The sequence below is a fragment of the Diabrotica undecimpunctata genome, chromosome 1 (assembly GCF_040954645.1).
Source record: "Diabrotica undecimpunctata isolate CICGRU chromosome 1, icDiaUnde3, whole genome shotgun sequence".
NCBI classification, from domain to species: Eukaryota; Metazoa; Arthropoda; class Insecta; order Coleoptera; family Chrysomelidae; genus Diabrotica; species Diabrotica undecimpunctata.
Window position 1 is genome coordinate 87,569,667 of NC_092803.1, and position 25,979 is coordinate 87,595,645.

The following is a 25,979-nucleotide window of genomic DNA, read 5'->3' on the forward strand; positions in this document are numbered from 1 at the left end:
AAAGTAAAAATGGAACATACTTACGCTGTCACTAAAATCGCTGTTTTACCCATTAACAATGAATAAATTTAATTTTTTTTAAAGGGGAAAACGCCCCAGCATGTTGGCGAAATAAATTCTCAACACAATATATTTTAACAAATTTTATGTTTTATATCCAACGCCTGCGAGTTGTTAGAAAAAACAAAAAGTTCGTTATAAAATGTCGGGAAAAAAGGGTGACTTCTGGTCAGTCCAATAAAAAATTGTTAGTAGAAAAATATAAATTAAGTTACATAAAAATATTAGTGGCTCTTCCCTGTGGGAATCCAATCAGTTTAGTGTAAGTTGTGTTTGTGGAAATAAAGGTTTTATCGTAAAAAGTTGCCTAAATTATTCCTAGCGTCCTCACCAGCAAAACTTCTTTAATTTTGTAAAATTCCAACACCACTTTTTTATGTAGAACTGAAAACTAAATCGAATAATAAAGACATATATGAAATAAAAGTACTCCAAAACATGATTGTATCCTTTGAACCACCACATCCCAGGCGCCAGTATATACCAGTATACCCCAATATACCAATTGTCAACGCTACGGCCACACAAAAAAAATCCTGCCACCTGCCTGCAAGATGCGTGAAGTGTGCAAGTAATCACCATACTTTAAAATGCCCAAGCAAGGAACGCAGCAATAACGTACAGTGTGTACTTTGTATGGGAAACCATGTTGCCAACTATAAAGGCTGCAGCGTATACAAACAAACACAAAAAGAAAAATTCCCCCAACTTAGGAGGCCCATAGAACAGGCACCAAGGAATTTATCAGTCAAATAGTAATCCCTGGTGTTTCTTACGCTCAAAAATCTTCAGAAAATAGTCAAATGACTCAAATCACAAACCAACAAAGTGATGTCGGCTCAAACCATTTGACTACAATTGCCAACCTTGAAAACTTGATGGCAAAACTAATGGAGAGAATGGACACTATGCTTAATCTATTTACCACTATGATTAACAAAATGCACTAATGCAAAACAGTCTTAAAATAGCCGTCTGGAACTCAAATGACCTAAGTAGCATATCCAAGAAATCAAATTTTTTCTCGACGAGAAGAAAATTGATGTTATGCTTATATCAGAAGCTCATCTAACAGGCAAAAATTATCACAGCTATCATCATCAAATCCAATATAAAACATCATGAGTTAAATAAGTTCAGTGAAAAGTACCTACAATCAACTAGCATCGTCATTAAAGACTGGCTAGACAACTTTACCTTATCTGCAGTCTACTGTCCTCCTGGCCAATCCATTAACGAAAACAACTTTAATACCTACTTTAGTTCTCTTGGACACAAATTTATAGCAGGAGAAGATTTTAACTGCAAACATTACCACTGGGGCTCTAGAGTAATGATCAACATTCTAAATGAACAACACGGAGTTTATGAAATTCTTTGCGCAAACTGCCACCGATCCTATATAGACCAAACAAATCGTAGAATCCAAAATAGGATTTATGAACATTTCATTTCCGTTCGCAATTCCGACTCAATTTCAGCTCTAAGTCAACACCATCTTCATACAGGTCACAAAATTGATTTTGAAAACTCCAGAACTATAGATCCTATCCGCTTCTATAAACCAAGAATTATCCAGGAAGCCATAGAAATTGAAAAAAGACCAAATTGTCTCAATAAAAGAGATGACGGCATACGGTTATGTTCACGCCAATCCCCGCGATAATCCCACGCCAACCTCCACCCAAGTCACGTCACCATCGACGGTATGAATGACCCGTCCTATATTCCCAACACTACATTGATGATTGATCAGTGTAGTAGTGTCTGGGGGCTCGGGAGACTGAGACTTCGGAAGCCCTGAAGAAGACATCGAAGAGGATGTCGAAAGTTAAGCGCAATGATAATCGACGCGGTTCAACCCGGAAGACTGTTCAGTGTAATATTAATTCCTGTAATAGTACTAATCTTAGCTCTAGGTTTATATATATATATATATATATATATATATATATATATATATATATATATATATATATATACACTTACTTGTTTGTCCAAAGAATGGAACATTCTCATGGCTGACAATCCTCCGCTTTCCTTCTTCTGGGAAGCATCCAACTTCGCCGTAAAGGCTAACTGACCACTATCTTTGAGTCCATATACAATCGGAATGCAGCTATGTCCAGCAGCCACTACTGATTTATTGCCAATCCAAGTGCAACTAAGAAATGGTAAAAACTCGGTACGAAGTTTTTCAACAGCGTTTCCCTTACTTGCATCTGCCACATTTATTGAAGAATCATGGGAAACCTAGAAATTCAGAACCTGTAATCCACGCTGATTTAAAAAACTAAACAAGTGAATACTATACTACTTATCCTTCAATAACATAAAAAAAAAATAAATAATTCTAGTGTTGAAACGTAAAGTTCGTGTAACCCTCTCGCTAAGGTCTACTGTCAGTGTTCTCAGTTCCTAACATGACTTAACGACAACTTGCGTAGCCGGGATCGACGGCTTTGCGTGCCCTTTGCGAAAAGTTGGTGTCAGTCCCGGGAATCGAACCGGACCCTCCAGCTTGTCAAGCCAGTAACATAGCAACTAAGCTACGGCAATCACTATGAAATGACTTATTACTACAATGTACTATTTGTATTGGGAATAAGCCACAATTTTACTTTAAAATAAGTTTATTTTGAAGTTTCGACTTCAACCTCGAAAATCGTTCTCAAAATAGAAAACATTAACGAATCAAACAAATTTTGTTTTTGTTACTGGTAAAAAATTATTTTTATTATATATATATATATATATATATATATATATATATATATAAAGTAGTTATATATTATTGACTGACACGTTATGTAAACTAAAGTTTTATTTTGAGTTTGAAGTCATTAATAGGGCAGGATAAGTAAAACTCTTTGTTCTTTTATCTAGGTTTCGCGAAATTTATTTACTTCTTCAGGATATGCTAAAATATGGTTATAATTATTTTATCAGTAAATACAATGAAATTAAAATTAAAAAACATTGTATAAAACAAGCACAAAAATTTACAATATAAGGTTCATCCATTAAATTTTTAACTTCATAAAACATATATTCTTTCAAATAGCGCTAATTAATTTGTGGCATTTTAAGTGTTATAAACAAAGCTGCTGTGAATTAAATAAAAAAAGTGGCTAACTTTGTCCCAAATTATTTTAGGACAAATTTTTTTTCATTTAAATTTGTGGAAAAATTCAGGTTTTTAAATATAAAAAATAATATTCTTACAGGCAATAAGCATTGCCTGTAAGAAAATTATCTCAAATATTACAATAAAAAGTGAAAAAATTTTTTTAAAGCAAATTAGATAGTTTATTTAACAACTTATTTATTGAAATAATGCATATTCGTAATGTACGCAAACAGTACATACAAATTAAAAAAAGAAAGGTCGAAATCCATAAATAACAACCAGAGATACAGCTAACAGCTCCTTCCCCCTCCCTTCGGCTCCCGTGAGTTTCGAAGCCAGCCGATTTTAAGGACCACATTTTGAAGCTTTGTCGACAATTTCATTGAAGGGCAATCTTTTTAGAATTTGGTACGTTAAAACTATAAAGTATGTACTTTTAAATAACGCCCATTAGATTTCTTAATTGTTATAAACAAAGCTGATATGAATTAAATAAAAAAAAGGGGCTAACTTTGTCCCAAACTATTTTAGGACAAATTTTTTTCTGTTAAATTTGTGAAAATATTCGGGCTTTTTAAATATAAAAAAATAATATTCTTGCAGGCAATTGTTAAAAAATTATTCTAATTGTTTATAAGCAAAAAAGCGACATGCTTTTGCAAAATTGTTTTGCAATATTTAAAATTAATTTTCTTAATTTTTTTGAATGTTAATAATAGAACAAGTCTTCTTCTTCTAGAAACTACCCTTACAATTACTAAAACTATATAATTTTCTAACTTATATTGTTGCAAAAAAAAATTAATTTGGGATAAACAAATAAAATAACTTTTAAACTATTTGACCAATCACTTTGAAATGAAATATTTTAAGCACTACAAGGCACAGCATTCCATGAAATATAAATGTTATAAGTTTATTTTCAAAAAAGTTATTAACATTTATTAAAAACCGAAATTTTTGACTTGTTTTGCAACTTCCTAAGCAACAAATAAGGATAGAAACATTTAGAAAACGCCATTTTAAAGGTTTTTATATGACATAAGTTTCTTCTCTTCCTAAATTTATTTAAAATGCTTCACTTTTTGCTGATGGACGAAAAGAGCAACAATTGTCCGTTTTATGGCCTTAATTTGTTAATAACTAATTAGGTCCAAAAAATCGACTGCAGGAAACATATAGGTTTTTGTTACAGAGGTCCATACTACCCAAAACAACTGTCGTTTGCCTCGCCGGACGAGTGTCATGAAAAAATACTTATTTCCCTGGGCTACAGGAATCATTCAACTAATTGAGGAAAAAATTAAATGGATATGAATATTCACTCCATTTATAGAAAAGGCGTTTTTGATTTTTCTGTGTCATTGTATTCTATTGGTTAACTCCTATTATTTGAGGCGCTGTACGTCACGACTGGACCAATTGGAGGGAAGGTACAATAGCTAGGTACAATATATCATAACGCGTTTGTTAAATTTTTTCACATGCGAAAAATCATGTCATTTTTTCGCTATATTATTAACTATCCTTCTACCACAATTTTACAATCATTACCTTAGTCCAACCCTTGGTAACCCTTCCTATTCTAGTTCAACCTCCCCTCCTTTAGAAATACAGACAGTTTTAAAATAGCAAGAAGAGAGACTCTCTCTTGATTGTTGACTGTTGCTAGGGACAGTCATTCGCTCTTTCGTCTGCTGAGTATCCCTAGGCAGACGTATACCCTCTCTTGCCTGTTGCCTGTCGATGAGAACGGACGCTCTCTCTCCCCTGTTGACTGTCGTTAGGTGACAAGGGTTTCTCTCTACTGTTGACTGTCGCTAACTAATTATCTTTCTCCTGTGTAAGCCTGTCAGTACCGCGAGTGTGTGGAGCAAAAATATTGGTAAGACTTTGTATAAACTTAATTTGCTATTGTCTGTATAACCTTTTACCACATATCCTAATTTATTTGAACCAGCCCTATGTAATACAGTCCTCATACACTGAAATTATATTCATAATTTCACATATGTACACCCTTTTTGTACAGCATTATTTTTAAACAAAACACGATACCAGTATATTAATTTGGCTTCTTCAGGGCTGAAAGAGAATAAATTATAATTAGCTACCATATATATTATCTATTTAAAACATTATTGATCTTACCGTAACTTAGAATTGTAGAGTTAGAATATTAAAAAACTTTGCTAGTAACAACATAATGATGTTTTTTGTTACTATGTGCAAAAAGTTTTTTTACGTTGGAAATGTATGGTAGCTTTGAACTTAAATGGTAAAGGTTTACCCAAGGTTAATCAAAAAACCCAATGTAACTACATTTAAAAGGAGGCAATTCTTTGAATTGTCGGCAATAACTAAATTTTTTGATTGTTAGAAAGTTTAAATGTGAGTTTCTGTTTTAGCCAGAACGCATCTGAATTAGAGCAAAACTTAATCCGGTCAAGAACCACCAACATTATCACTAATCACGTTTTGAATACTTCTAAATCATCTAATACTTTTTTTCATAACTTATATACTAAAACTAAAAAAATTCTTAAATATAATCCTGAGCTCTTAGTGACAAAAGCAGACAAAGGTAATGTTACAGTCATCTTAGAAAGAACTCACTACTTACAACTGTGTTCTTCTCTCATTGATAATGATAGATCTTACATTTCACTTACATCCAATCCCAATTCTTCTCTACAAAGGAAATGCAATACATTAATCGCATCCTTAGCCTCTTCCAATGAGATTGACCGTAAAAAAAAGAAAAAACTGACAACATATAATGGGAACATTGCAAAGTTTTATGTATTGCCAAAAATCCACAAACCAACACTATCGGTTCGTCCCATAGTAGCTTCCATTGGAACTCCCACTAAAAATATCTCAGCTTTTGTTACAGACATACTTACTAATGCATATAATTATGAAATTCAATATTACATTAAAGATTCCTTTGAGATGGTAAATAAATATAATGGTTACATACTACCATCAAATTATGTCCTCGTTAGCCTTGACGTTGTATCCCTATTCAGCAACGTTCATCTAGGAATATGTTTGACATCAATAGAGATCAACTGGGACCGTATTAGCGGTTGTTGTTCCATGTCTTGTGACAGATTCATCAGTATCGTCGAATTTCTCTTTAACAATACTTACTTCTCATTTAATGGTAAATTCTACCAACAAACTTTCGGTACCCCTATGGGAGCAAAGATTTCTCCTATCATTGCAACTTACGTTATGGATTATGTATTAGACTCAGTCATTCCTTTACTATCCTTTCAAATTCCATTTATTAAAAAATATGTTGATGATATCATTTTGGCTATACCCAATGACAAGGTAGATGAACTATTAGATACTTTCAATGGTTATGACCCCTACATCCAGTTCACCATAGAGAGGGAAGATGGTAATTGGTCCGTCCCCTTTCTCGACATAAGGATGATCAGGGAAAACAACAACATTAAAATAGATTGGTATCAAAAACCGACCCATTCTGGTAGATACCTTAACTACCACTCATACCATAATAATTCTACCAAAGTCAACTTAATCAAACAGATGAAAAATAGAGTAATAAAACTATCAGATCCTTCATTTCATAAAAAAAAACCTGCAAATCCTACAGAAACTTTTTATTTCAAACGCTTATCCAACACCATTAGTGAATAAGATTTTGTTTAATACTATCCATAACGAGGATACTTCACCTTCCTTCGCGACTAACAATGCTGATCCTGATATCGTAAGTGGGAACCCAGTCTCGGATACTCCTATCAACAAATATTTTTCATTACCATATTTCAGAGATATCACTCCGGTGTTAACAAGGATTCTGAAAAGTGTTGAAAATAGCTTTGGTAATAATAATAACAACATTAAACTTAATGTGGCTTGTAGATCAGCCCTAACAATTAATAATCTTTATTCTAAGATAAAAGATAAGACTCCCATAGATAGGCTTAGTAACATTGTCTACAACATTCCATGCCTCTCTTGCAGCAATTCCTACATCGGCCAAACATCTCAATTATTAAATCACTTCACCCTGACCGCTGTGCATTAGCTAAACATGTCCATTCCACTGGTCATCTCATGGACTATACTAACACTACAATTCTCCACCGTGAGAACAATAAATCTAAAAGAGAGTTCATTGAAATGTCTTATATTTTCCTTAACGATTTCTCCATTAATGTTAAGAGTGACATTAAGAATCTAAGCGATATATACCACTTCTTACTTAAATCAGATATCAAGAATAATACATCACAGATAACTAACTTGACTGATATATCCATTAACAACTAACCTACTTTAATAATTAATTTTCATTAACTAAAAAAGATAACATTTCCTTGCTTTTCTTAGATACATCACAATAAGATATTATATTAATACATGAACAATATAATATAATTAAAAAAGAAAATCTAAAATAATATTTCCCTATACTGGGATTTAATTTCATTCGGTTTTACCAATGAACCTTAACGACATAAAGATTCAAAAGAACTACAACCTGAATTTGTCAGCACATGCGTTCTGGTTAAAACAGAACCTCACATTTAAACTTTCTAACAATCAAAAAATTTAGTTAATGCCGACAATTCAAAGAATTACCTCCTGTTAAATGTAGTTACATTGGGTTTTTCGATTAACCTTGGGTAAACCTTTACGTTTTAAGTTCAAAGCTACCATACATTTCCAACGTAAAAAAACTTTTTTTGCACATAGTAACAAAAAACATCATTATGTTGTTACTAGCAAAGTTTTTTAATATTCTAACTCTACAATTCTAAGTTACGGTAAGATCAATAATGTTTTAAATAGATAATATATGGTAGCTAATTATAATTTATTCTCTTTCAGCCCTGAAGAAGCCAAATTAATTCTCTTTGGCGAAAACGTTCGGCGAAACAATTGATACTCATTAGAGTCTTTCTTGCAGATTTCCCCAATATTTAAGAGTTTACTATTTAACTTATCTGAAAAGATTAAATTTCTTTTCTATATATATATATATATATATATATATATATATATATATATATATATATATATATATATATATATATATATTGAAATGATATTGGACGTGGGAGGAGGAAAAATAGTGTTTAAAAAATTAATTTATATGGTATATACTAGATAATATTAGATATTAAAAGTATTTGGTTATTTTAAGAAGTTATATACCAGAGAATTTAATAAAAATTATTTATGTGAGGGCATTTTTAAGAAATTAGCATATAATAATATAATAATTGTAAAAAGTTGTATTTTAATAATTATAATATTGTAAATATATTTAAGTGAGCCATGTGCGTAGGCAACCAGATATACATACTCTGAAAGTGACGTTTAAGTAATGATTACGAATATAAGTGGGGTTATAATAATATGTTGTTTAAAATGTGTAGTTTATTAAATTAGAGTGTTAGTTACTGATTTAAGTGTATATTCTGATCTGAAAAGCCTAAATGTCAACAAAATTAACAATAGAAAATTAAAGAATTCTCCAGAATACAGAATTTGACCTTTGTTTACGGTAGAACGTTCTCGAATATGATTATGTCTATGGATCCAAGATATACTTTTTCCAGAACATTCATATAGGTAGGGAATAGAACAAATCGAACAGGATTTCTTGCTAGATGGTTCTGGAAGATTGAAAAGGTATAAATACTAGGTGATTTGGATTCAAGATGGCCAGTTTAGTATGAAAGTTAGTTAGAGTTAGCCATTAAGTTAGTAAGAAGAAGTCAGATCAGTTAGTTTAGTCAGAATTAGGAAGAAAGTATAAAGTATGTAATAATCGGTGATTTAGTATTAAAATTTGATAATATTGGAAAGTATATTAAAAGAATATTGGTTGGATATTGGAAGAAATTAAAAATTATATTATGATTGGAGATTAGTATAAATCAACTTATGATAATTATATGGTGATTGGATATTGGCATATTGAAAAGAAGAATAAATATAAATATATAATATATTTGGTGATTGGATATTGGTATATTGAAAAGAAGAATAAATATAAATGCTGTTTGCTGGTTTGCTTGGTGGTTTATAAATGCTTAAGAAGAAATATATTTTAAATTGGTGGAAGCTGATAATTGGAAAAAGTAATTTCACAAAAACAAGGATAACCAAAGCTGAGAACGAAGACATTGAGTGGTGATTAGAATCTATATAGTGGAAAACAGTTCATTTAGGCATTCAGTGAAAGAAAGGTAATTTAATTAGTTTCGTAAGAATTTCAATTTAAAGATAGTTTATTTAAATTTACATTGGCTATGTTAGATATATATGTGTGTTTCATAATAGATATAATAAAGGTAATTTAAAAAAGTACTTACAAACTAATTCTTGAGAACCGCGATAAAAACCCTATATTATTAAAAACACTCATTGTTCATCATTCACAAACAATATATCATAACAATATATATATATATATATATATATATATATATATATATATATATATATATATATATATATATTAGTATTAATTCTTTTTGAAATGTATTTGCAGCAATTTTTATTAACGAAACTAATTTTATTTGTAACTGTTACTTTGTAAGATATTTTGTCTCTTTTTATATATTTTTTCTATATACATATATATATATATATATATATATATATATATATATATATATATATATATATATATATATATATATATATATATATATATATATATATATATATATATATATATATATATATATATATATATATATATATATATATATATATATATATATATATATATATATATAGGTACAGTCGATCCGCGCCGGATCTTTGCACATCGTCATCATTCTTATTATAGGAAATAAATCAAAACATGCGAGTCAAACGTATGTCGGCTATAAGAATTATTATAAAAATTAGAAAATGGCTAATATTACAATTGACGTTTTTATACTTCTCACTTTTTATACTTTTATCAATAAATCATTTTATTTCCTGACCGTGAATATTTAAATAGAAACTTTTTTATTTCCTAGGTTTGTCCGTCTGTTGTAAATAAAACTATTTAATTATTGCTTAAACATTTCGGCGAATTTGCCATTTTCAATAAGCACTTTATTAACTTTGTTTTATAAACATTACATTATATAATTAAATTTCATGTTTATACTTTTTAAAAGTTGGAAACATGGATTAAAAAATTGGTATCTGATATTGACAGATGACATATGGCAGATATCTTAAAATAGGAGTGGGTCAGGGTCGTATCTTAAATATCTGCTATAGTTCATTTGAAAACAACCCAATTTATTAAATTATGATACATATTGGAAAAATCTTTGACGTCAGTCTTATTACTGATAGAATTTGGATCTTTTTTTATGTGAATCATCTCCAATATGCATCTTTTGTTGTAATTTTGTTCTTTTTCCAAAATCTGTACATTTTCAAAATTAAAAGAGTGGCTATTTCCTAGAGAATGTTTGGCTAGGGCTGTTGTTTAATGCATTGGTCTGTACACTATGTTTGTGTGCAACAATTCTTCTATGTAGGTATTGATGTGTTGGCAAACACAAAGATACGACCCTGACTCACTCCTATTTTAAGATACCTGTTAAACATTTAAAAAGTGTAAACATGAAATTTAATTATATAATGTAATGTTTATAAAATAAAGTACTTATTGAAAATCGCAAATTTGCAGAAACGTTTAAGCAATAATTAAATAGTTTTATTTACAACAGACCGACAAACCCAGAAAATAAAAAAGTTTCTATTTAAATATTCACGGTCAGGAAATAAAATGATTTATTGATGAAATATATATATATATATATATATATACATATACAGGGTGTCCCGGAAAATAGTGCGTTCCTTAACGATATGTGCAGATTGCAGCATTTAAAACAAAAAAGTCTTATAACATTTTTTTATGTTAACATAACATTTTAAGTTAACCGTTTTCAAAAAAAAAAAAATTATTAATTTTAATCCATTTGATTATTGTTCGCAGAAAAGGAAATACAGCCGGCAACGTTGCGTTCCTTGTTATTCTTCGTTAATTACTGTAAATCAGCTATCATGAATCATCGATCGTTAGGCATAATATGTATTGATACTGATAACAGTGATAGAGAAAAAGCATGTATTTGTTTTTATTAAATATTTAATAATTAAAGTTTGAATGCTGTTTTTACTTACATGGAAAATTATTATTACAATAAATGTTCGAAATGGCCACCATTTGCACAGATACACGCGTTTATTCGACGAATCCAATTATTCTTAATATTACAAGTATGTAAATTATGTCTGATTATTTCAGTAGCATCAAAAATTCGTTGTCGCAATTGAGCTTCTGTTTTAATTTCATCCTGGTTGTCGTATACTAATGATTTTAGATGTCCCCAAAAATAAAAGTCCATAACATTGCATTCTAGTGTTCTGGGTGGCCACAGAACGTGTCCATTTCTACCGATCCAACGACGAGGAAAAGTGATGTCGAGGAAATCTTTAAGGTAAAGTGCCCAAATACCGTCCCGCTAAGCAAAATCTTAAATTCTGAAATTTGATTTAGAGTTAAAATAATGGAAAAAACTGATTTAAGTAACTTAACTCTATGTCTAAGAGTTTTGCTAGTACGATTCTACTAAATAAAATTTCCTGAAGTAAAAATAAATAAATAACAAAATAAAGCAAATTTCGGTTCTTTAAAAATGGTATCCCAATTCCGTCCCCCACCCATTCCCAGTTAAAATGTATGATTTTTTTTGTAAAACATGATTTAAACAGTTCTAATATCTGTTATAATAAATTTATTGAGATAGAAACATGTTTATACATTTTGATACATAAGTTCTATCTATTTACATCTCCAGACACAAATCACAAACAAAATTTTTGACCTTGGTTGAAGTTGAACACATCTCATGGCACCATTGAAGAATTCCGAACACCTTATCCATTTTTCTCCTCGCTTGTCTTGTGAAAAACGTTTTCCACAAATGGTACATGGTGCATCTTCATCACCAGAACTATCCTCATCATCGGTTGATACCAGTGGAACTTCTGTTTCATCCTCAGAGTCACTTAAATTTAAATCCCAATTCGTTGTTTTCTTCTTGGGACGTTTGTTCAATGATGTGCCAGGATTTTCTTTATCTTCCATGATGAGACGTTTCGTAGCCTTTGACTGCCTCTCCTTTTCTGCCATTTGTTTTTTTTTGTAGAGAGATTTTGTGAGATGATCCAGTTATCAAGAATTAAGTACCGGCTCTAGAAGATGTGAAAGGTTCGATAACTGGAACATTCTAGATGTCTCGTGGACTAACCACTTGAGGTGGGACTGAAACATTCTGGATGTCTCGTGGACTGACCACTTGAGGTGGAACTAGAACAGTCTGGATTTTTCGTGGACTGACCGCTTGAGGTGGGACTAGAACATTCTGGTTGTCATTATCCCGTCTATTGGTAGGCACCTCTTGCTGTTTAAGTTGTCTAGCAATAAAATCATGTGTTCATTCATTCAAAAAACTGAAGTGTTTAAACCACTTAAGAAACAATGGACCAGTTACCCAACCTGAATCTGAACATCCGCCTATTGACCCTGGAGGAGCTGTGTCAAGCAGTTCTTCCTGCCACCTTTTAAGTGGAAATATTAACAAGTGTGGAATATACTGGCCTGCTGCTGACATACAGGTTATGTCTGTGGTTGTGGATCCACGTTCAGCAGATGAAAGTTTATGCATTTGCTTTTTCGCCTTACAGGTTACTACTCTAGTAGCTTTGTGCTGGACTACAGATTTCCCTGTTTTGTCTACATTAAATATTTTTAAGTGGTCAAAGTTTATTTTCTCGAGTTCAGGTTTCAGGATAGAGAAATATTTGTCAACATTTTCTTTTGTAAATCCTTTAGCTCTAGCCATTGACAAGTTCTGTGGTCGTCTGTGGGAAAGCTCTGGATGGCGTTTGAAAAACAGTCTAACCCAGTTGTTGCCAGCAGCCTTTGATTCATTCAAGGATGAGGTACTTGGTTTAAAATGGCTAGCTGGTAAGCCAATCGCCTCAGGTCAGAAATAGTCAGTGCATAATAATGCTGCTCCATATCCAGACAGTGTTCGACAAGACTTTTCTCGAGGTCATCTGTAAAAACTGGCTTCCTTTCAAATTTTAATTTCACACATTCCTCTGGTGTGCGGTCAGATTTGATTTGATTTAAGTGAACAGAACCAAGAATCCTACGTCACTGCCAGTAGTACACTGCATCGTTTTGAAGAGTTTCCTAATTCTCTCGCAAGGTTGCAGTACTGTTCGTAGAAGTTACAGTGGGGGACGAAATTAGGACATGGGGCGGATTTTGGGCACTTTATCTTAACATGTCTCGTAAAATGTGCTGGAGCCCCGTCATAAAGAAACCACATTTCAGAGCGTATTTGTAACGGAACGTCTTCAAGAAGTATCGGTAGAACACGCTGCAAAAAATTTAAATAGGATTCTCCATTCAATCTTCTGGGAAGTTCGTACGGTCCAATCAGACGATTACCAATAATCCCAGCCCATAAATTTATACTAAATTGTTTTTGAAAATTTGTCCTACGTATAGCATACGGGTTTTCATCACTCCACACGTGACAATTGTGAAAATTAAACACACCATTTCTCGTAAAACAAGCTTCATCTGCACACAACACTTTGCACGGAAATTCGGGTTCTCTGGCGATTTTGTTTTGAAACCATCTACAAAATCTTAATCTTCGAGGTAAATCGCCTTGGTGTAAATCTTGCACTCGTTGGTAATGGTAAGGATGTAACAGTTGTGCCATAAATGTCTTGTGAACTTTTTTGAAATGCCAACAATTCTAGCCACAGATCGAGTACTTACTCTTGGATTATTACTGACTATATCCAAAATCACATCTTCTGCATTTAGTCTACGGTTACTTCGTATTCTACCGCTAGTTTTTTTAAGTATCACACAACCCGTCTCTAATAACCTTTGGGACACGTTCACAAAACTTCGGGCATTAGGATGTCGTCGTTCGGGATAGCGTTCAACATAAAGTCTAACAGCCCTATTACTGTCACAGTGGGCTTCACCGTACGTAATTAACATATCGTGATACTTGCGAATCGAAAACATGACAATACTATTTATTCTTGAGCTACGGGTAATTACAACTGTTTACAAATAATGTACCTTTTCTGTATCAAAATAAATTAAACTATCGCAATCTGCCCATACCTTTTGGAGCGCAACGTTGCCGGATGTATTTGCTTTTCTGTGGACACTAATCAAATGGATTAAATTTAATATATATTTTTTTTTTGAAAACGGTTGACTTTATAAAAAAATATTATAAGACTTTTTTGTTTTAAATGCTACACTCAGCCCATACCTTTAAGGAACGCACTATTTTCCGGGACACCCTGTATATATATATATATATATATATATATATATATATATATATATATATATATATATATATATATATATATATATATATATATATTGTTATGATTTGCTCAAATGTAATTGATTTTTTCTTTATCAGGATCTGATCTCTACTTACGCTTATCTTATAAAACAAATCAAAACTCAATAATATATCTCAGGACTCTTAAAAACAATAAACGCGGCTTCAAAGTACTGGATAGTTGTCATTTAGGAAACAAGACAAACAATAGGAAAATGAATTTATAGACAACAATTATAAACGTAAAAACAAAGGTTATTTATTTTTAACATATATCACTATTAAAGATTACGATAATCATATAAATTTATACCATACACGATAATTCAAAAAAAAATTAAATCACTCATCCATCAAATCAAACATCCACTAATTATTAATAAACATTAGATATAATTATGTCCAAATCAAAGACCTTTTATTTTAATTTTTTTTAAATCAAAAACAAAATCAAAATTTATTCATTACTTGACTTCTCTAATAAGAAACAATTTTAAAACACAAATAATCAACACAAATCTTAATATATGGTTGTAGTCGAATGTCTCTGTAAAACAAATAAACAACCTAAAACTTTTTTGTTTCCAAAAATTGCTGACACCACTTAATGCTGCTTTCATTGTGACCTGAATAGATCGCACGTCCTTTCCTGATTCTCCAAGTATGCCTGCTCTATGTACTGTCTAATGTGGTTGATAAACTAAAACAGTTTATGAAAACAGCCGTAATCTCTGCTCAAACTCTTTACTCCAAGCTCCTAACTCCAAGATACAATCTGCTTCCTCTCATACCAAGAAAAGATATCTGTTTCTACTTACAGTAATTACTATCGTTCTTTTTGGCTTCGTTTCTGCTTACCACATTTGCATATTATTTTCATCACAAACACCAAAAAACACCACTTTTGAACAAAAATTCTCTTTCTTTCCAACCCCCATTCCCCTACTTTTTTTCTCCTTCCTAACCAATCCGAAACTCAGCCCCTCTCAAACGCTTCTCCAACTTATTTGTGTCAATTCATTTTTTGGTTTTTCCAAAAATTACCCGACGTATTAAACACAACAAACAGTTTACTTAAAAGGCCTTGGATTTCTATATTTATGAAAAGAACAAAATAATATGATTCACCAAAAATCCTACTTAATACATCGGGCCGTACACTTCATCGAAATTGTTTACAAAATTACTATTGTCCATTTTTCCCAGAAAGCCTCTAAATTAACTATTATTCACTAAATTTAGAAAACCACTAACTTTCTTTTCCCGTAACTGGTGTATCATTACAAAAAATATATTTCTATTTACAGGGTGTTTTCGATTATTTTACTGCCGGTGATATTTATTTTGTTTAAAATTTGGAATCTTAATATATATATATATATATATATATATATATATATATATATATATATATATATATATATATATATATATATATATATAGTATAGGTAAAAGTTTATGGTCGGTATGGACCTTACGTGAGATGGAGTAAGAAACACCTGTTTAAAAAGAGAGAGGTATATTAGGTCCGCCCTTTATATCTTCGAAAATGCATTTGTGGAAATAATAAAAAGGGGAAGTTCAACGTTGCCAAACTTATTGGTTTCATTTGACCTGTTGTCTTTTTAGCATTTGAACAATGTTCTAGGATAATCAAATTTGGGCGAATTGATTTAAATGGCAGCTTACTATTTTTTATTAGTAATATTCCACAATTTTACTTTACAATAACTGTAATTTAACATTTTGATTTCCACTCCGAAAATCGTTTTATATAAATAAAATTTATTCATGTTTCGTATTTTAAGTACGATTTCCGAATTGGAAATCTAAACATCAAAATAACCTTATTTTAAAGTCACATTGTGCCTTATTCCCAATAAAAATAATAAACTGCATTATGACGAAACAAAAAAAAGCTTCATACAAAATTATTTTGCAACGTCGCGGTGTCAAAGTAAGGACACTGAATTCTTAAAAGGAATAAAGGAAGATATTTAACGGTACTTCTTGGGGTAAGAACCCTCCGCTACCTGTCTACAAATTTGAATATTATCAGTCAAAAAAGCTATTACCAAAGTCGGTCGCAAATCACGTAAGCTGAATTCGCTAGCTCGCAAAATACTCGCTTCGCTTATTAATATATTATATTTGTAACTAAGTAGTTCGCATCGCATTATTATTCATAAATATTATCAAGTCAATCGTTTATATTAATCAGTGTTTGCTAAAACTGCAGTTATAATTTTCATATAAACAGTTCATTTATTTAAACCAGCGGTGTTGCCAGTAGTTCGCTTTGAACATAGAAACGACATTTCGCTAAGCAATTCTACTTGTAATAATATGTAGTAGTGAAAATAGCCCCAGTGAAAAGTGTAGTGAAATATCCCATATCACAGTGTTTTCAGACAGATATCAAAAAGTGCTATTTAATCTTAGTATTAAATATAAGGTAGTGTTTAATCTATTTTTCATTCCAGCCCTCGCTGGTGGTCCTTCGTCTTTCAATTATTTAAATGAGTTATTGTTCAACCAGACACTTTGATTTTCAAACTGTGGTAACGAGTAGAAGTGGGTCGTTGGCGTTTTTATAGTTAACGCAACTGAACCGTTTTTCGTAAACAAGTAACTAGTTAAATTATTCTCAAACTAGCTGATTGTTTAACAGTAGTTTCAAGTAGGAGAGTACATAAACAAACATATTGGCTATTATCGTTTATGTGTTTATGTATTGAAGTGAAAGCAACTAACGAAGGATATATTTATTATAACTTGAAAATAAATTAAACAATACAAATAGTAAATAGTATTTACATATTTACATTACACATTATTATTAAATCGCAAGTCGTCTAAATCGACATTTACAAACATAGGTTTTTCCACTCTACTTGTTGTTAACCGTGTTCTTCTTTTATTTAAAATTAAACCAGAAACACAAGGAACAAATGGCTACAATATTACAATATTTTATGAATATAGTGGTTAAGTTAGGATATACATGGCGATGGTTTTTCCACCACTGTAATGGACAGTTCCAATCTCCGTTCCAATTTTTTCTGGGTAATATATCATCAGGCAACTACATGTCGACTTCTTATATAGCTCTCGATACAGGTATACGTTTAGATGAGTCATATCCAATTCATTCATAAAAAATACACCACTTAAGTCATCTTTATCGGTTTCTTTTTCTTGTACTGTAAAGAGTTAAGAAGCTGGTTACTTCTATAATTAAAGAAAAAGAAGATTGTACTATTGAAAATCAACCAGTACAAGAAAAAGAAACCGATAAAGATAACTTAAGTTCATGGTGTATTTTTGATGAATTAATCGGACTCATCTAAACGTACACCTGTATCGAGAGCTATAAAAGAAGTCGACATGTATTTGTCTGATCATATATTACCCAGAAAAAATTCGAACGGAGATTGGATTATTTAAATTTATACACGTACATTATTACGGGTCTACGAGGAGTCGTGTTACGTTATGTACATATCTCGAACAATAAATATACAATAATAACTCTCTTTCACGTTTTATATATTCTCAGGGTTACCCTTTGAATCTACGTGTGTATAAAACACGTGTGTATAAAAAATAAGTGTTTGTAATAAAAAAATAACTGCTCGTGTCATGACCCACTTTTGACAACATATATGATTTAAGATATTCAATATAACATTACAATGTAAGGGTTTATACCCTTACTGTACAAGGGCTCACGAGGGGCTGTAGCGCCAACTAATGATGAAATATTCTTTAGTGAAACAGAATTTAAAAATTGTCTTTATCTGAAAAGGTTAACGAGGACTGAGTTATTAGAATTTGATATTCTGTGTAGTTAGTCAAACAGGTTATTGATCCTGTTACCCTGAACCGCAGAGTACTAGCATTTAAAGAGGTGCGTTTTTGAAAAAGTGGTGACTTTGTCCCTATGCACTAGGGTGCATTTGGGTGAATTCTATGCAGTTTTCGTACATATACATCAACAGAAAAGTTGCTGAAAATTAAATTTCCTATCAAAATGTCACCTTTTAAAGCCAAAAAATATATCCAAAAAAGAATAAAACGAATAAAAAAAAAAACAGGAACACACTCAATTTTTCTTTTTACGTTTGGTAATTATTAGGATTTACAGTATCCCAGAGACGATTTTTCAAAGTTAGCCGGTCACACCATTTTCCCTATTTTTTCGCAAACATTGTTCTATAATATTTTTCTACTCAGTATTTGCAGTGGTACATTTAATTGAAAGAAAAATCAATTACCTTGAAAATGGTCTATACTAGAAGGTTCTAGAACTAATTTTAAATAAGATACGGCTCTTCAAAGTTTTCTACTTTTAACGATTTTTGCTATACGAAGTTTTACGGCTATTTTTTTTAATTTCTCATTATAACTTTTTTTTCTTGCATGCATTACTAAATAAAAAAGAAAGCTTATTAGGTGTACTTTAAGATAGTCTATTGTAAAATATTCTAGGACTAACGGCAACTAAGATATGGTTCGTCAAATTGAGATGCTTGAAACTATTTGTATATACCTAAATGTACAAAGAAATAATACTCCCGTCGCAGTCGTCAGATACGAAAATGCTACCGAACCTCTAAAACCATACGAACAAGCTGAATTTTTGAGACCCCAAAAAAGATGCAAAAAAGTTTGCCACTCCTACGCATTATTCCTAAAACGGCCCCTTCTAGGTGAGGGAAACGAAAAACATCGATTTTCCAAGAATATGTACGCCGAAGAAAAGATATTCTAAACAAGAAATGTAGCTGAGAACTTTTGAACAAAAATGTTTATTACAACTTTTTCTGCAAAATGAACAGTTCTCTCAGAAACGACGCTTGAAGCGACGGACCGACGATTTTAAATATGTTACGCGTGCGAAATCAATTTTTTAAATAAAATTTGTATCAACTCGACGGTAAGAATTAAGATAGTTTTTTTATCATAATGTCCTAGTGACGAAAATTAAAATGACTTTTAAAGATGAAGATTGGAGCTTTCACGAGGAAGAAAGTTATGGTGCATAAAAGAAAAATCGCGTGTGTTCCTATTTTTTTGCTTCGTTGTTTTAATATATTTTATTAAAAAAATATGTTCTTAACTTTAAATATTTTTTTGACTTTAAAAGGTGACATTCCGATAGGAAATTTAATTTTGAACTTCTGTAGATATATATATATATATATATATATATATATATATATATATATATATATATATATATATATATATATATACAAAAAGTGCATATAATTGCACCCAAATGCACCCTAGTCCATAGGTATAAATTCACTACATTCTCAAAAACGCACCCCTTTATATATGGTAGCATTCCGAGGTTTTTTTTATATTTGGGAGTCCATTGACCATATGAAACAATAAATCCCCTTTAACGTTGTAGTTCCTATCTAAAATACATAATAAATAATAGCCTACAATGTAGCCTCACTATAAAAAAGGATTCTTTTGCTCTATTCATACGCAGATGCATGTTTTTGTAAAAATCCCAAACGAATAATATATTTTTCAGATATTAAATTAATATATTCTATGCAGTTTAAGACTAATGATGTGAACCCATGTATCAAAAAAGGTTTTGTCGCCGTTACTCTATTATTACGCCGTAGCCGTTACTCTATTACTACGCCGTCGCACGTTTTTGTAAAAATCAAATAATATTGTTACGACAGTTCCGTAAGATTTAAACCATATAGAAAAAGTCCCGTGACAAAAAGGAAGAAGTATTAAAAATCTAGAATGTTTAAGATGTCATCGAAAAATCATGAAATATTTCGTAAGATCTGTAATGAGTTTTTGAATAGTTGTCATTTAGTTAAAATGTATAACAAGTGTTGTAGTATTATTACTGTTTCAATAAAAGTAATTAAAAAGAAGTTGAAGAATAAATTTAATAAATATTCTTACCCAACAAATTTTGTTTCCATCGGGAGAAAAGCTAAGGCTGTGAACCCAACCTCCTCCAGCATTGGAATTAACAAATTCAACCATTAACTGCCCCAGAGGCATTTTTGAACCCCATGCAGTCGGCTCGGGAGTCTTTTCAATATCCTTAATGTAAGCAGAAAAAACTCTGACTTTGAAATCAGAAGATCCGGCTGCAAGTAGTACATTGTTAGGATGCCAATCCAGGCAAGTCACTGTAGATCTGATAGGTTTCTTGATGTGCTTTGATACCCACCAATCATTTTCTGACTCGAAATAACACACGGAGATTAAGCGAGCCCCTGATCCCACAGCAAATTTATTTTCATCTGGAGACCACTTCACACACGTGGCTGCTCTATTTATTCTTAACAGTACCAATGTCGGCTTCCACTTATTATCTTTATCTTGAGTCCAAACGTACGCATTGCGGTCTGCAGCACAAGTTACGATTCTATTGGTATTTGGAGCCCAGTCGATTCCCATTACACGTAAGTCATGTTGGTTCAAGGTATCCAGAAGTTTCCATTCGGCAGCACTCCGCTGGTAAATATGTACTTCATGATTATTTGGAGATAGAGCAATTTCTGAAAATAGATATAGTACATTGCTAGACAAAAAATCTCATATACACTTAAATTAAAATAATTCTCAATTCACGTCATATAACCGTTGTTAGCATTGTTCATATATGGCAAAACATGTGAGAATTAAACAGATTTTATTGGCAAACCACTGACATTATCATTCACATTTCATTGTCTCATAGCAGTAATGAAATTTATTGTGTCAATGACCCTCGTATGATATCTGAAACTTATTAACATATTCAATACGCATGACACCATTTGGCGGTGCTATGGCCTGTTGCCACTTGCCTGGTGCGCACGCCGTCATTTGGTAAGAAGACCGTTTGAATTTAATCAACCAGTATTCAAAACGCAGTCGGTGTGAAGTACACGTGGTGTAGTACGCTTATGATCAAAGATATGTTTTAAGTTATAATACTGAAATGAATTTATTTAACTGCTGTCTTTATTCAATTTATAATGTCTTTATTAAAAGGTTCTTATTTTAATTTATTAAAAAGCACGATAACTTATATTAATTTATTTAACGAATCACACATAATTTATATAGGCGAACGTAACATTTAAATCGCGAGCGCGTCTTCAAAATCAACTGTCCCTTCCATGAAAGCTCCGTTATTATATATCAAAACACAGCCGGTCGAGAATTCAGCCTGATTATACTAGAAGGTCAATCCGGGTTATCGTTCCGACCGTTTTCTGGAAGGTCCGTTCAGGTAAATAGAAGCCAGCTGGTAGAATTATCTCCTACAATCTACAACATATTAGTGAATAAAAACATGTTTACAGGTTTTTAAATATGACTCATATTTTTACGTAACATTGCCCCCCTCTCAAAAGATGGTTCCTCCTGGAACCTTGTCGGGACTAGAACTGGAACGGTATGCTGGTATCGGCAACTGGACCCTCTTTTACAACTTCCAGTTGTATAAAAATGACAAGGGACGGTTTTCTCTCCGCACCAGTAACTATGCGGATTGCAACAGACTAACACCTGGACATCGGTGTCTTTAAAGATCACCTCCACCATATTTCGGATAACCCTCCAATCTAATTGGCGGCACTCCAACTTTGGCATGGCTAACTTTTGCACGTCGGACTCTAGTACGTGCTCTCTCAATTGAAGTAAGGCTTCCCATACATCTCGGTAGGTAGGTTGGTCACGGGCAGTGTCTTTTGTTACCAGGTAGAAAAGGTAACGTGATGCATCTTGGAGTTTCAAGGTTTTACCGGGAGCTGGCACTTGGCATTGAGGTTCTGCAACTCGACCAAACTTCCTTCGAAAGACGGATGCCAACCCTGGTGCGTCTTTGATACTGGCCGGGATGGTAAGAGCCAGCGAGTAGTCATCGGGGAGCGCGAGTAGATCTTGCTTTTCTTCAGTGGTAACACCATGTCTTGCTTTACCGGTACCTCCATAGGCACCCATGAATTCCTCAAACGTGAGGTCAGACACATCTTGGACTTGGTTTACTTCCACTTCTTCATCTACGTCGTGGTCACCTTCGAAAGACGCCAGCCGGTTATGGTGTACTATCATCGGCTTTCCCCTCGGAATCCTGCTTATTCGGTAGATGACATCGTTGATCTTCTCCATGATGAGGTATGGACCTTCCCAAAACTGCTGCAATTTGGGAGAACAATCTTTTCGTTTCTTGGGATTATACAGCCATACTTTGTCGTTCTTCTTAAAGCAACCCTTTTCGGCTTGTGTATCGTACCGTTTCTTCATTCTGTTGATAGCGATCTGAAGGTGGGAACGGACCAACTCATGTGTAAGATATGGCTTAAAATAAAGATTAGATCTTTAGTAGTATACCTGTTTATTCAAGAAAATACATAACACATCACATGTATATCAATCACCTCTGGCCTCTAGATGACGACTGTCCTAACAGGTAACTGTCATTACCATTACCTCTTAGGACTTCAGCCACCTTTACATATAGCATTTATATAACACATATTACATCTCCCCCTTTTTACAAATTCAGTTTTAAAGGTGGTTTAACAACTCTACCTGATTTAGTTCTATAATTATCTGCTTGTTCAGTGACATTATTTTGTATGTCAGTAGAGGTGGGCAACTCTGCCTCTGTTGTCTGTGTAGAGGATGAGGGTTCTTGATCTAAATCTACATCACTTGTATTCGTAAGTATTATAGTTGGTTGTGACTTAAATCTATTTAGGGATTCTCTAATATCTACTCTATTGCGACGGACAATATAATTATGCTCATCTCTCAAGATATAAGACCTTGGGGCTTCATGCTGCGATACTATTTGGGCTGGTTCCCACCTCTTTTGACATTGATTGTACATAACAACATCTGTCTCAGGTTCTAACGACTCTAAATCCTTAACACCTTAGTTATAGTCTCTGACATACACATTTCTCCTTTTACTTAATTTTCCTTTCACATTTATGCATAAAGCTGGTTTTAACATATCTTAATCAATAGGTAATTTAGTTCTACAGTGTCTACTCATTAAGAGCTGTGAAGGAGTATAACCAATGTGTTTAAGGGGTGAATTCCTATATTGTAATAATGCTGATTCAACATCAGACCTATCATCAATAGACTTTTTAACAATACTCTTAGCAATTGCTACACCTTTCTCAGCAAGCCCATTTGACCGAGGATAATTGGGACTTCTAAACTTAATTTGAAAATTCCATTCTGTAGTAAAGTTTTTAAAATGATAGCTATTGAAAGGGACATTATCACAGCATATATAAGCTGGTGAACCATGTATAGCCAGCATTGACTTTAAAACTTTAATGACAGAAAAAACAGATTTGTCTTTTATAGAGTGAAGCTCTATCCAATTTGAAAAAGAATCATAAGCTACTAGATAACTTGTACCATAACATGTGAAAATGTCAATGCCAATTCTTTCCCATGGATATTCTGGTAAAGGGTATGGACATAATGTTTCCCTTTGTTGTTTCGATCTAAACTTTTCACAAGATTTACATCTTTTTATATAAGTCTCTATATCAGAGCTCATTCCTGGCCAGTAAAAAATTTGCCTGGCTCTAGCTTTTGATTTTTCAATGCCAATATGACCCTCATGTACCAGCCTTAACATTTCAGATCTTAAGCTTTTAGGAGCAACAATTTTATTCCCATAAAATAACAAGTTATCACAGACACATAAGTTGTCTCTGAGCTTAAAAAAATTATTATCTATCTATAAAATTAACTATCTGTGGAACATCACGCTTGTTCTCTGGCCATCCCTGTATGCACAGGTTTATAACAGTTTGCAATTGCTCATCTTTTTGGGTTTCTATTCTAAACTCTGATTTTCTAGTATCAGACATAGAAACATTATTTACTACAGCATGAACTGCAAACTGAAATTCAGCATCTGACTTCAGACCTCCTTCTTGTAAAAATGCCCGAGATAATGTATCTGCAATATACAGATACTTTCCAGGTTTATATACTACATTTAAGTCATAATGCAATAGCCGTAAACGCATTCTTTGCAAACGTGGAGATAATGCACATATATCTTTACGAATTATTGATTCTAGAGGTTTGTGATCACAACTAACAAGCACATTGTGACCATACACAAAATAATGAAATTTTTGAAAAGCAAAAACTATTCCTAACATTTCTTTCTCAATCTGAGCATATTTTTGCTCAGTTGTGCTTAAGCTCCTAGATGCAAAGGCCACTGGATGGCCACCTTGCAGCAAACAAGCGCCTAACCCATCTTTACTGGCATCAGTTTCAATTTCTATTTTTTTAGATGGGTCAAAAAATGTTAGCACTGGTGATGCTGTTAGCAAATGTTTTAATTGAAACAAAGATTTATCATGAATACCAGTCCAGTGCCAAGGGACATCTAATTTTGTTAGTTCTCTTAATGGGGCTGTGACTTTTGACATGTTAGGTACAAATTTGCCCAAAAACTTTGCCATCCCCAATAGTCTCATCAGATCAGATTTATTATCAGGTGTTGGCATTTCTAGAATAGGTTTTACATATACTTGATTTAATTCAACACCTTGTTTGGAATAAATCTGACCTAAAAATTTAACACTACTTAACTTGAATTGAATTTTTTCCTTATTGAATCTAAGGTTGTGCTTTAGGGCCCGTTCTAGTACAAGGCGAAGGTTTTGGTCATGCTCTGCTTCATTAGCACCTGTAATAATCAAATCATCAAAATATAGACCAACACCTTCAATGTCACCAAATATTTCATAGTTCTTTCTTTGAAAGACTTCTGGGGCTGAGCATATTCCAAAAGTTAAACGACAAAATTGATACCTACCGAAAGGAGTGCCAAAAGTACAATAATCTGCACTCTGATCATCAAGTTTAATTTGAAAGTACCCATCTTTCATATCCAGAACTGAAAAATACTCTTTGTTACACAATTTTGCAGCAATTTCATCTGCTGTGGGTATCAAAAAGTATTCTCTTTTAATAGCTTTGTTCAGGTACTTAGGGTCTAAGCACAACCTTAAATCCTTGTTTTTCTTTTCCACAATTACAAGTGGGTTTAACCACTCTGTGGGTTTCTCTACCTTTCTGATAATACACTCATTTTCTAGTTGTTTTAATTTATCTTTTAATTTCTTATGTAATGCATGAGGAACCCTACGAACTGGTTGAACATGAGGAACTGCACCTTCTGTCAATGAAATGTGATAATCATTAGGGAATTGTCCAAGCCCCTGAAAAACTGTGGGATATGCCTCTACAACTTTAGCCATAGTTTTGAAGTCTACATCTACACTTC

At 32.5% G+C, this 25,979-nt stretch overlaps 1 protein-coding gene across 1 annotated transcript in view; it reads right to left on the bottom strand.

The window, feature by feature from the left end:
- Positions 1-25,979, bottom strand: part of Arpc1 (Actin-related protein 2/3 complex, subunit 1A) — a 176,216-nt gene that overhangs the window by 37,941 nt on the left and 112,296 nt on the right. Inside the window, exons 3-4 of the mRNA XM_072544938.1 lie at positions 20,609-21,213; positions 2,050-2,313 (exon numbers count right to left, since the gene is read on the bottom strand). Coding sequence (XP_072401039.1) covers positions 2,050-2,313; positions 20,609-21,213 — 869 coding nt within the window. The remainder of the gene's footprint in view (positions 1-2,049; positions 2,314-20,608; positions 21,214-25,979) is intronic.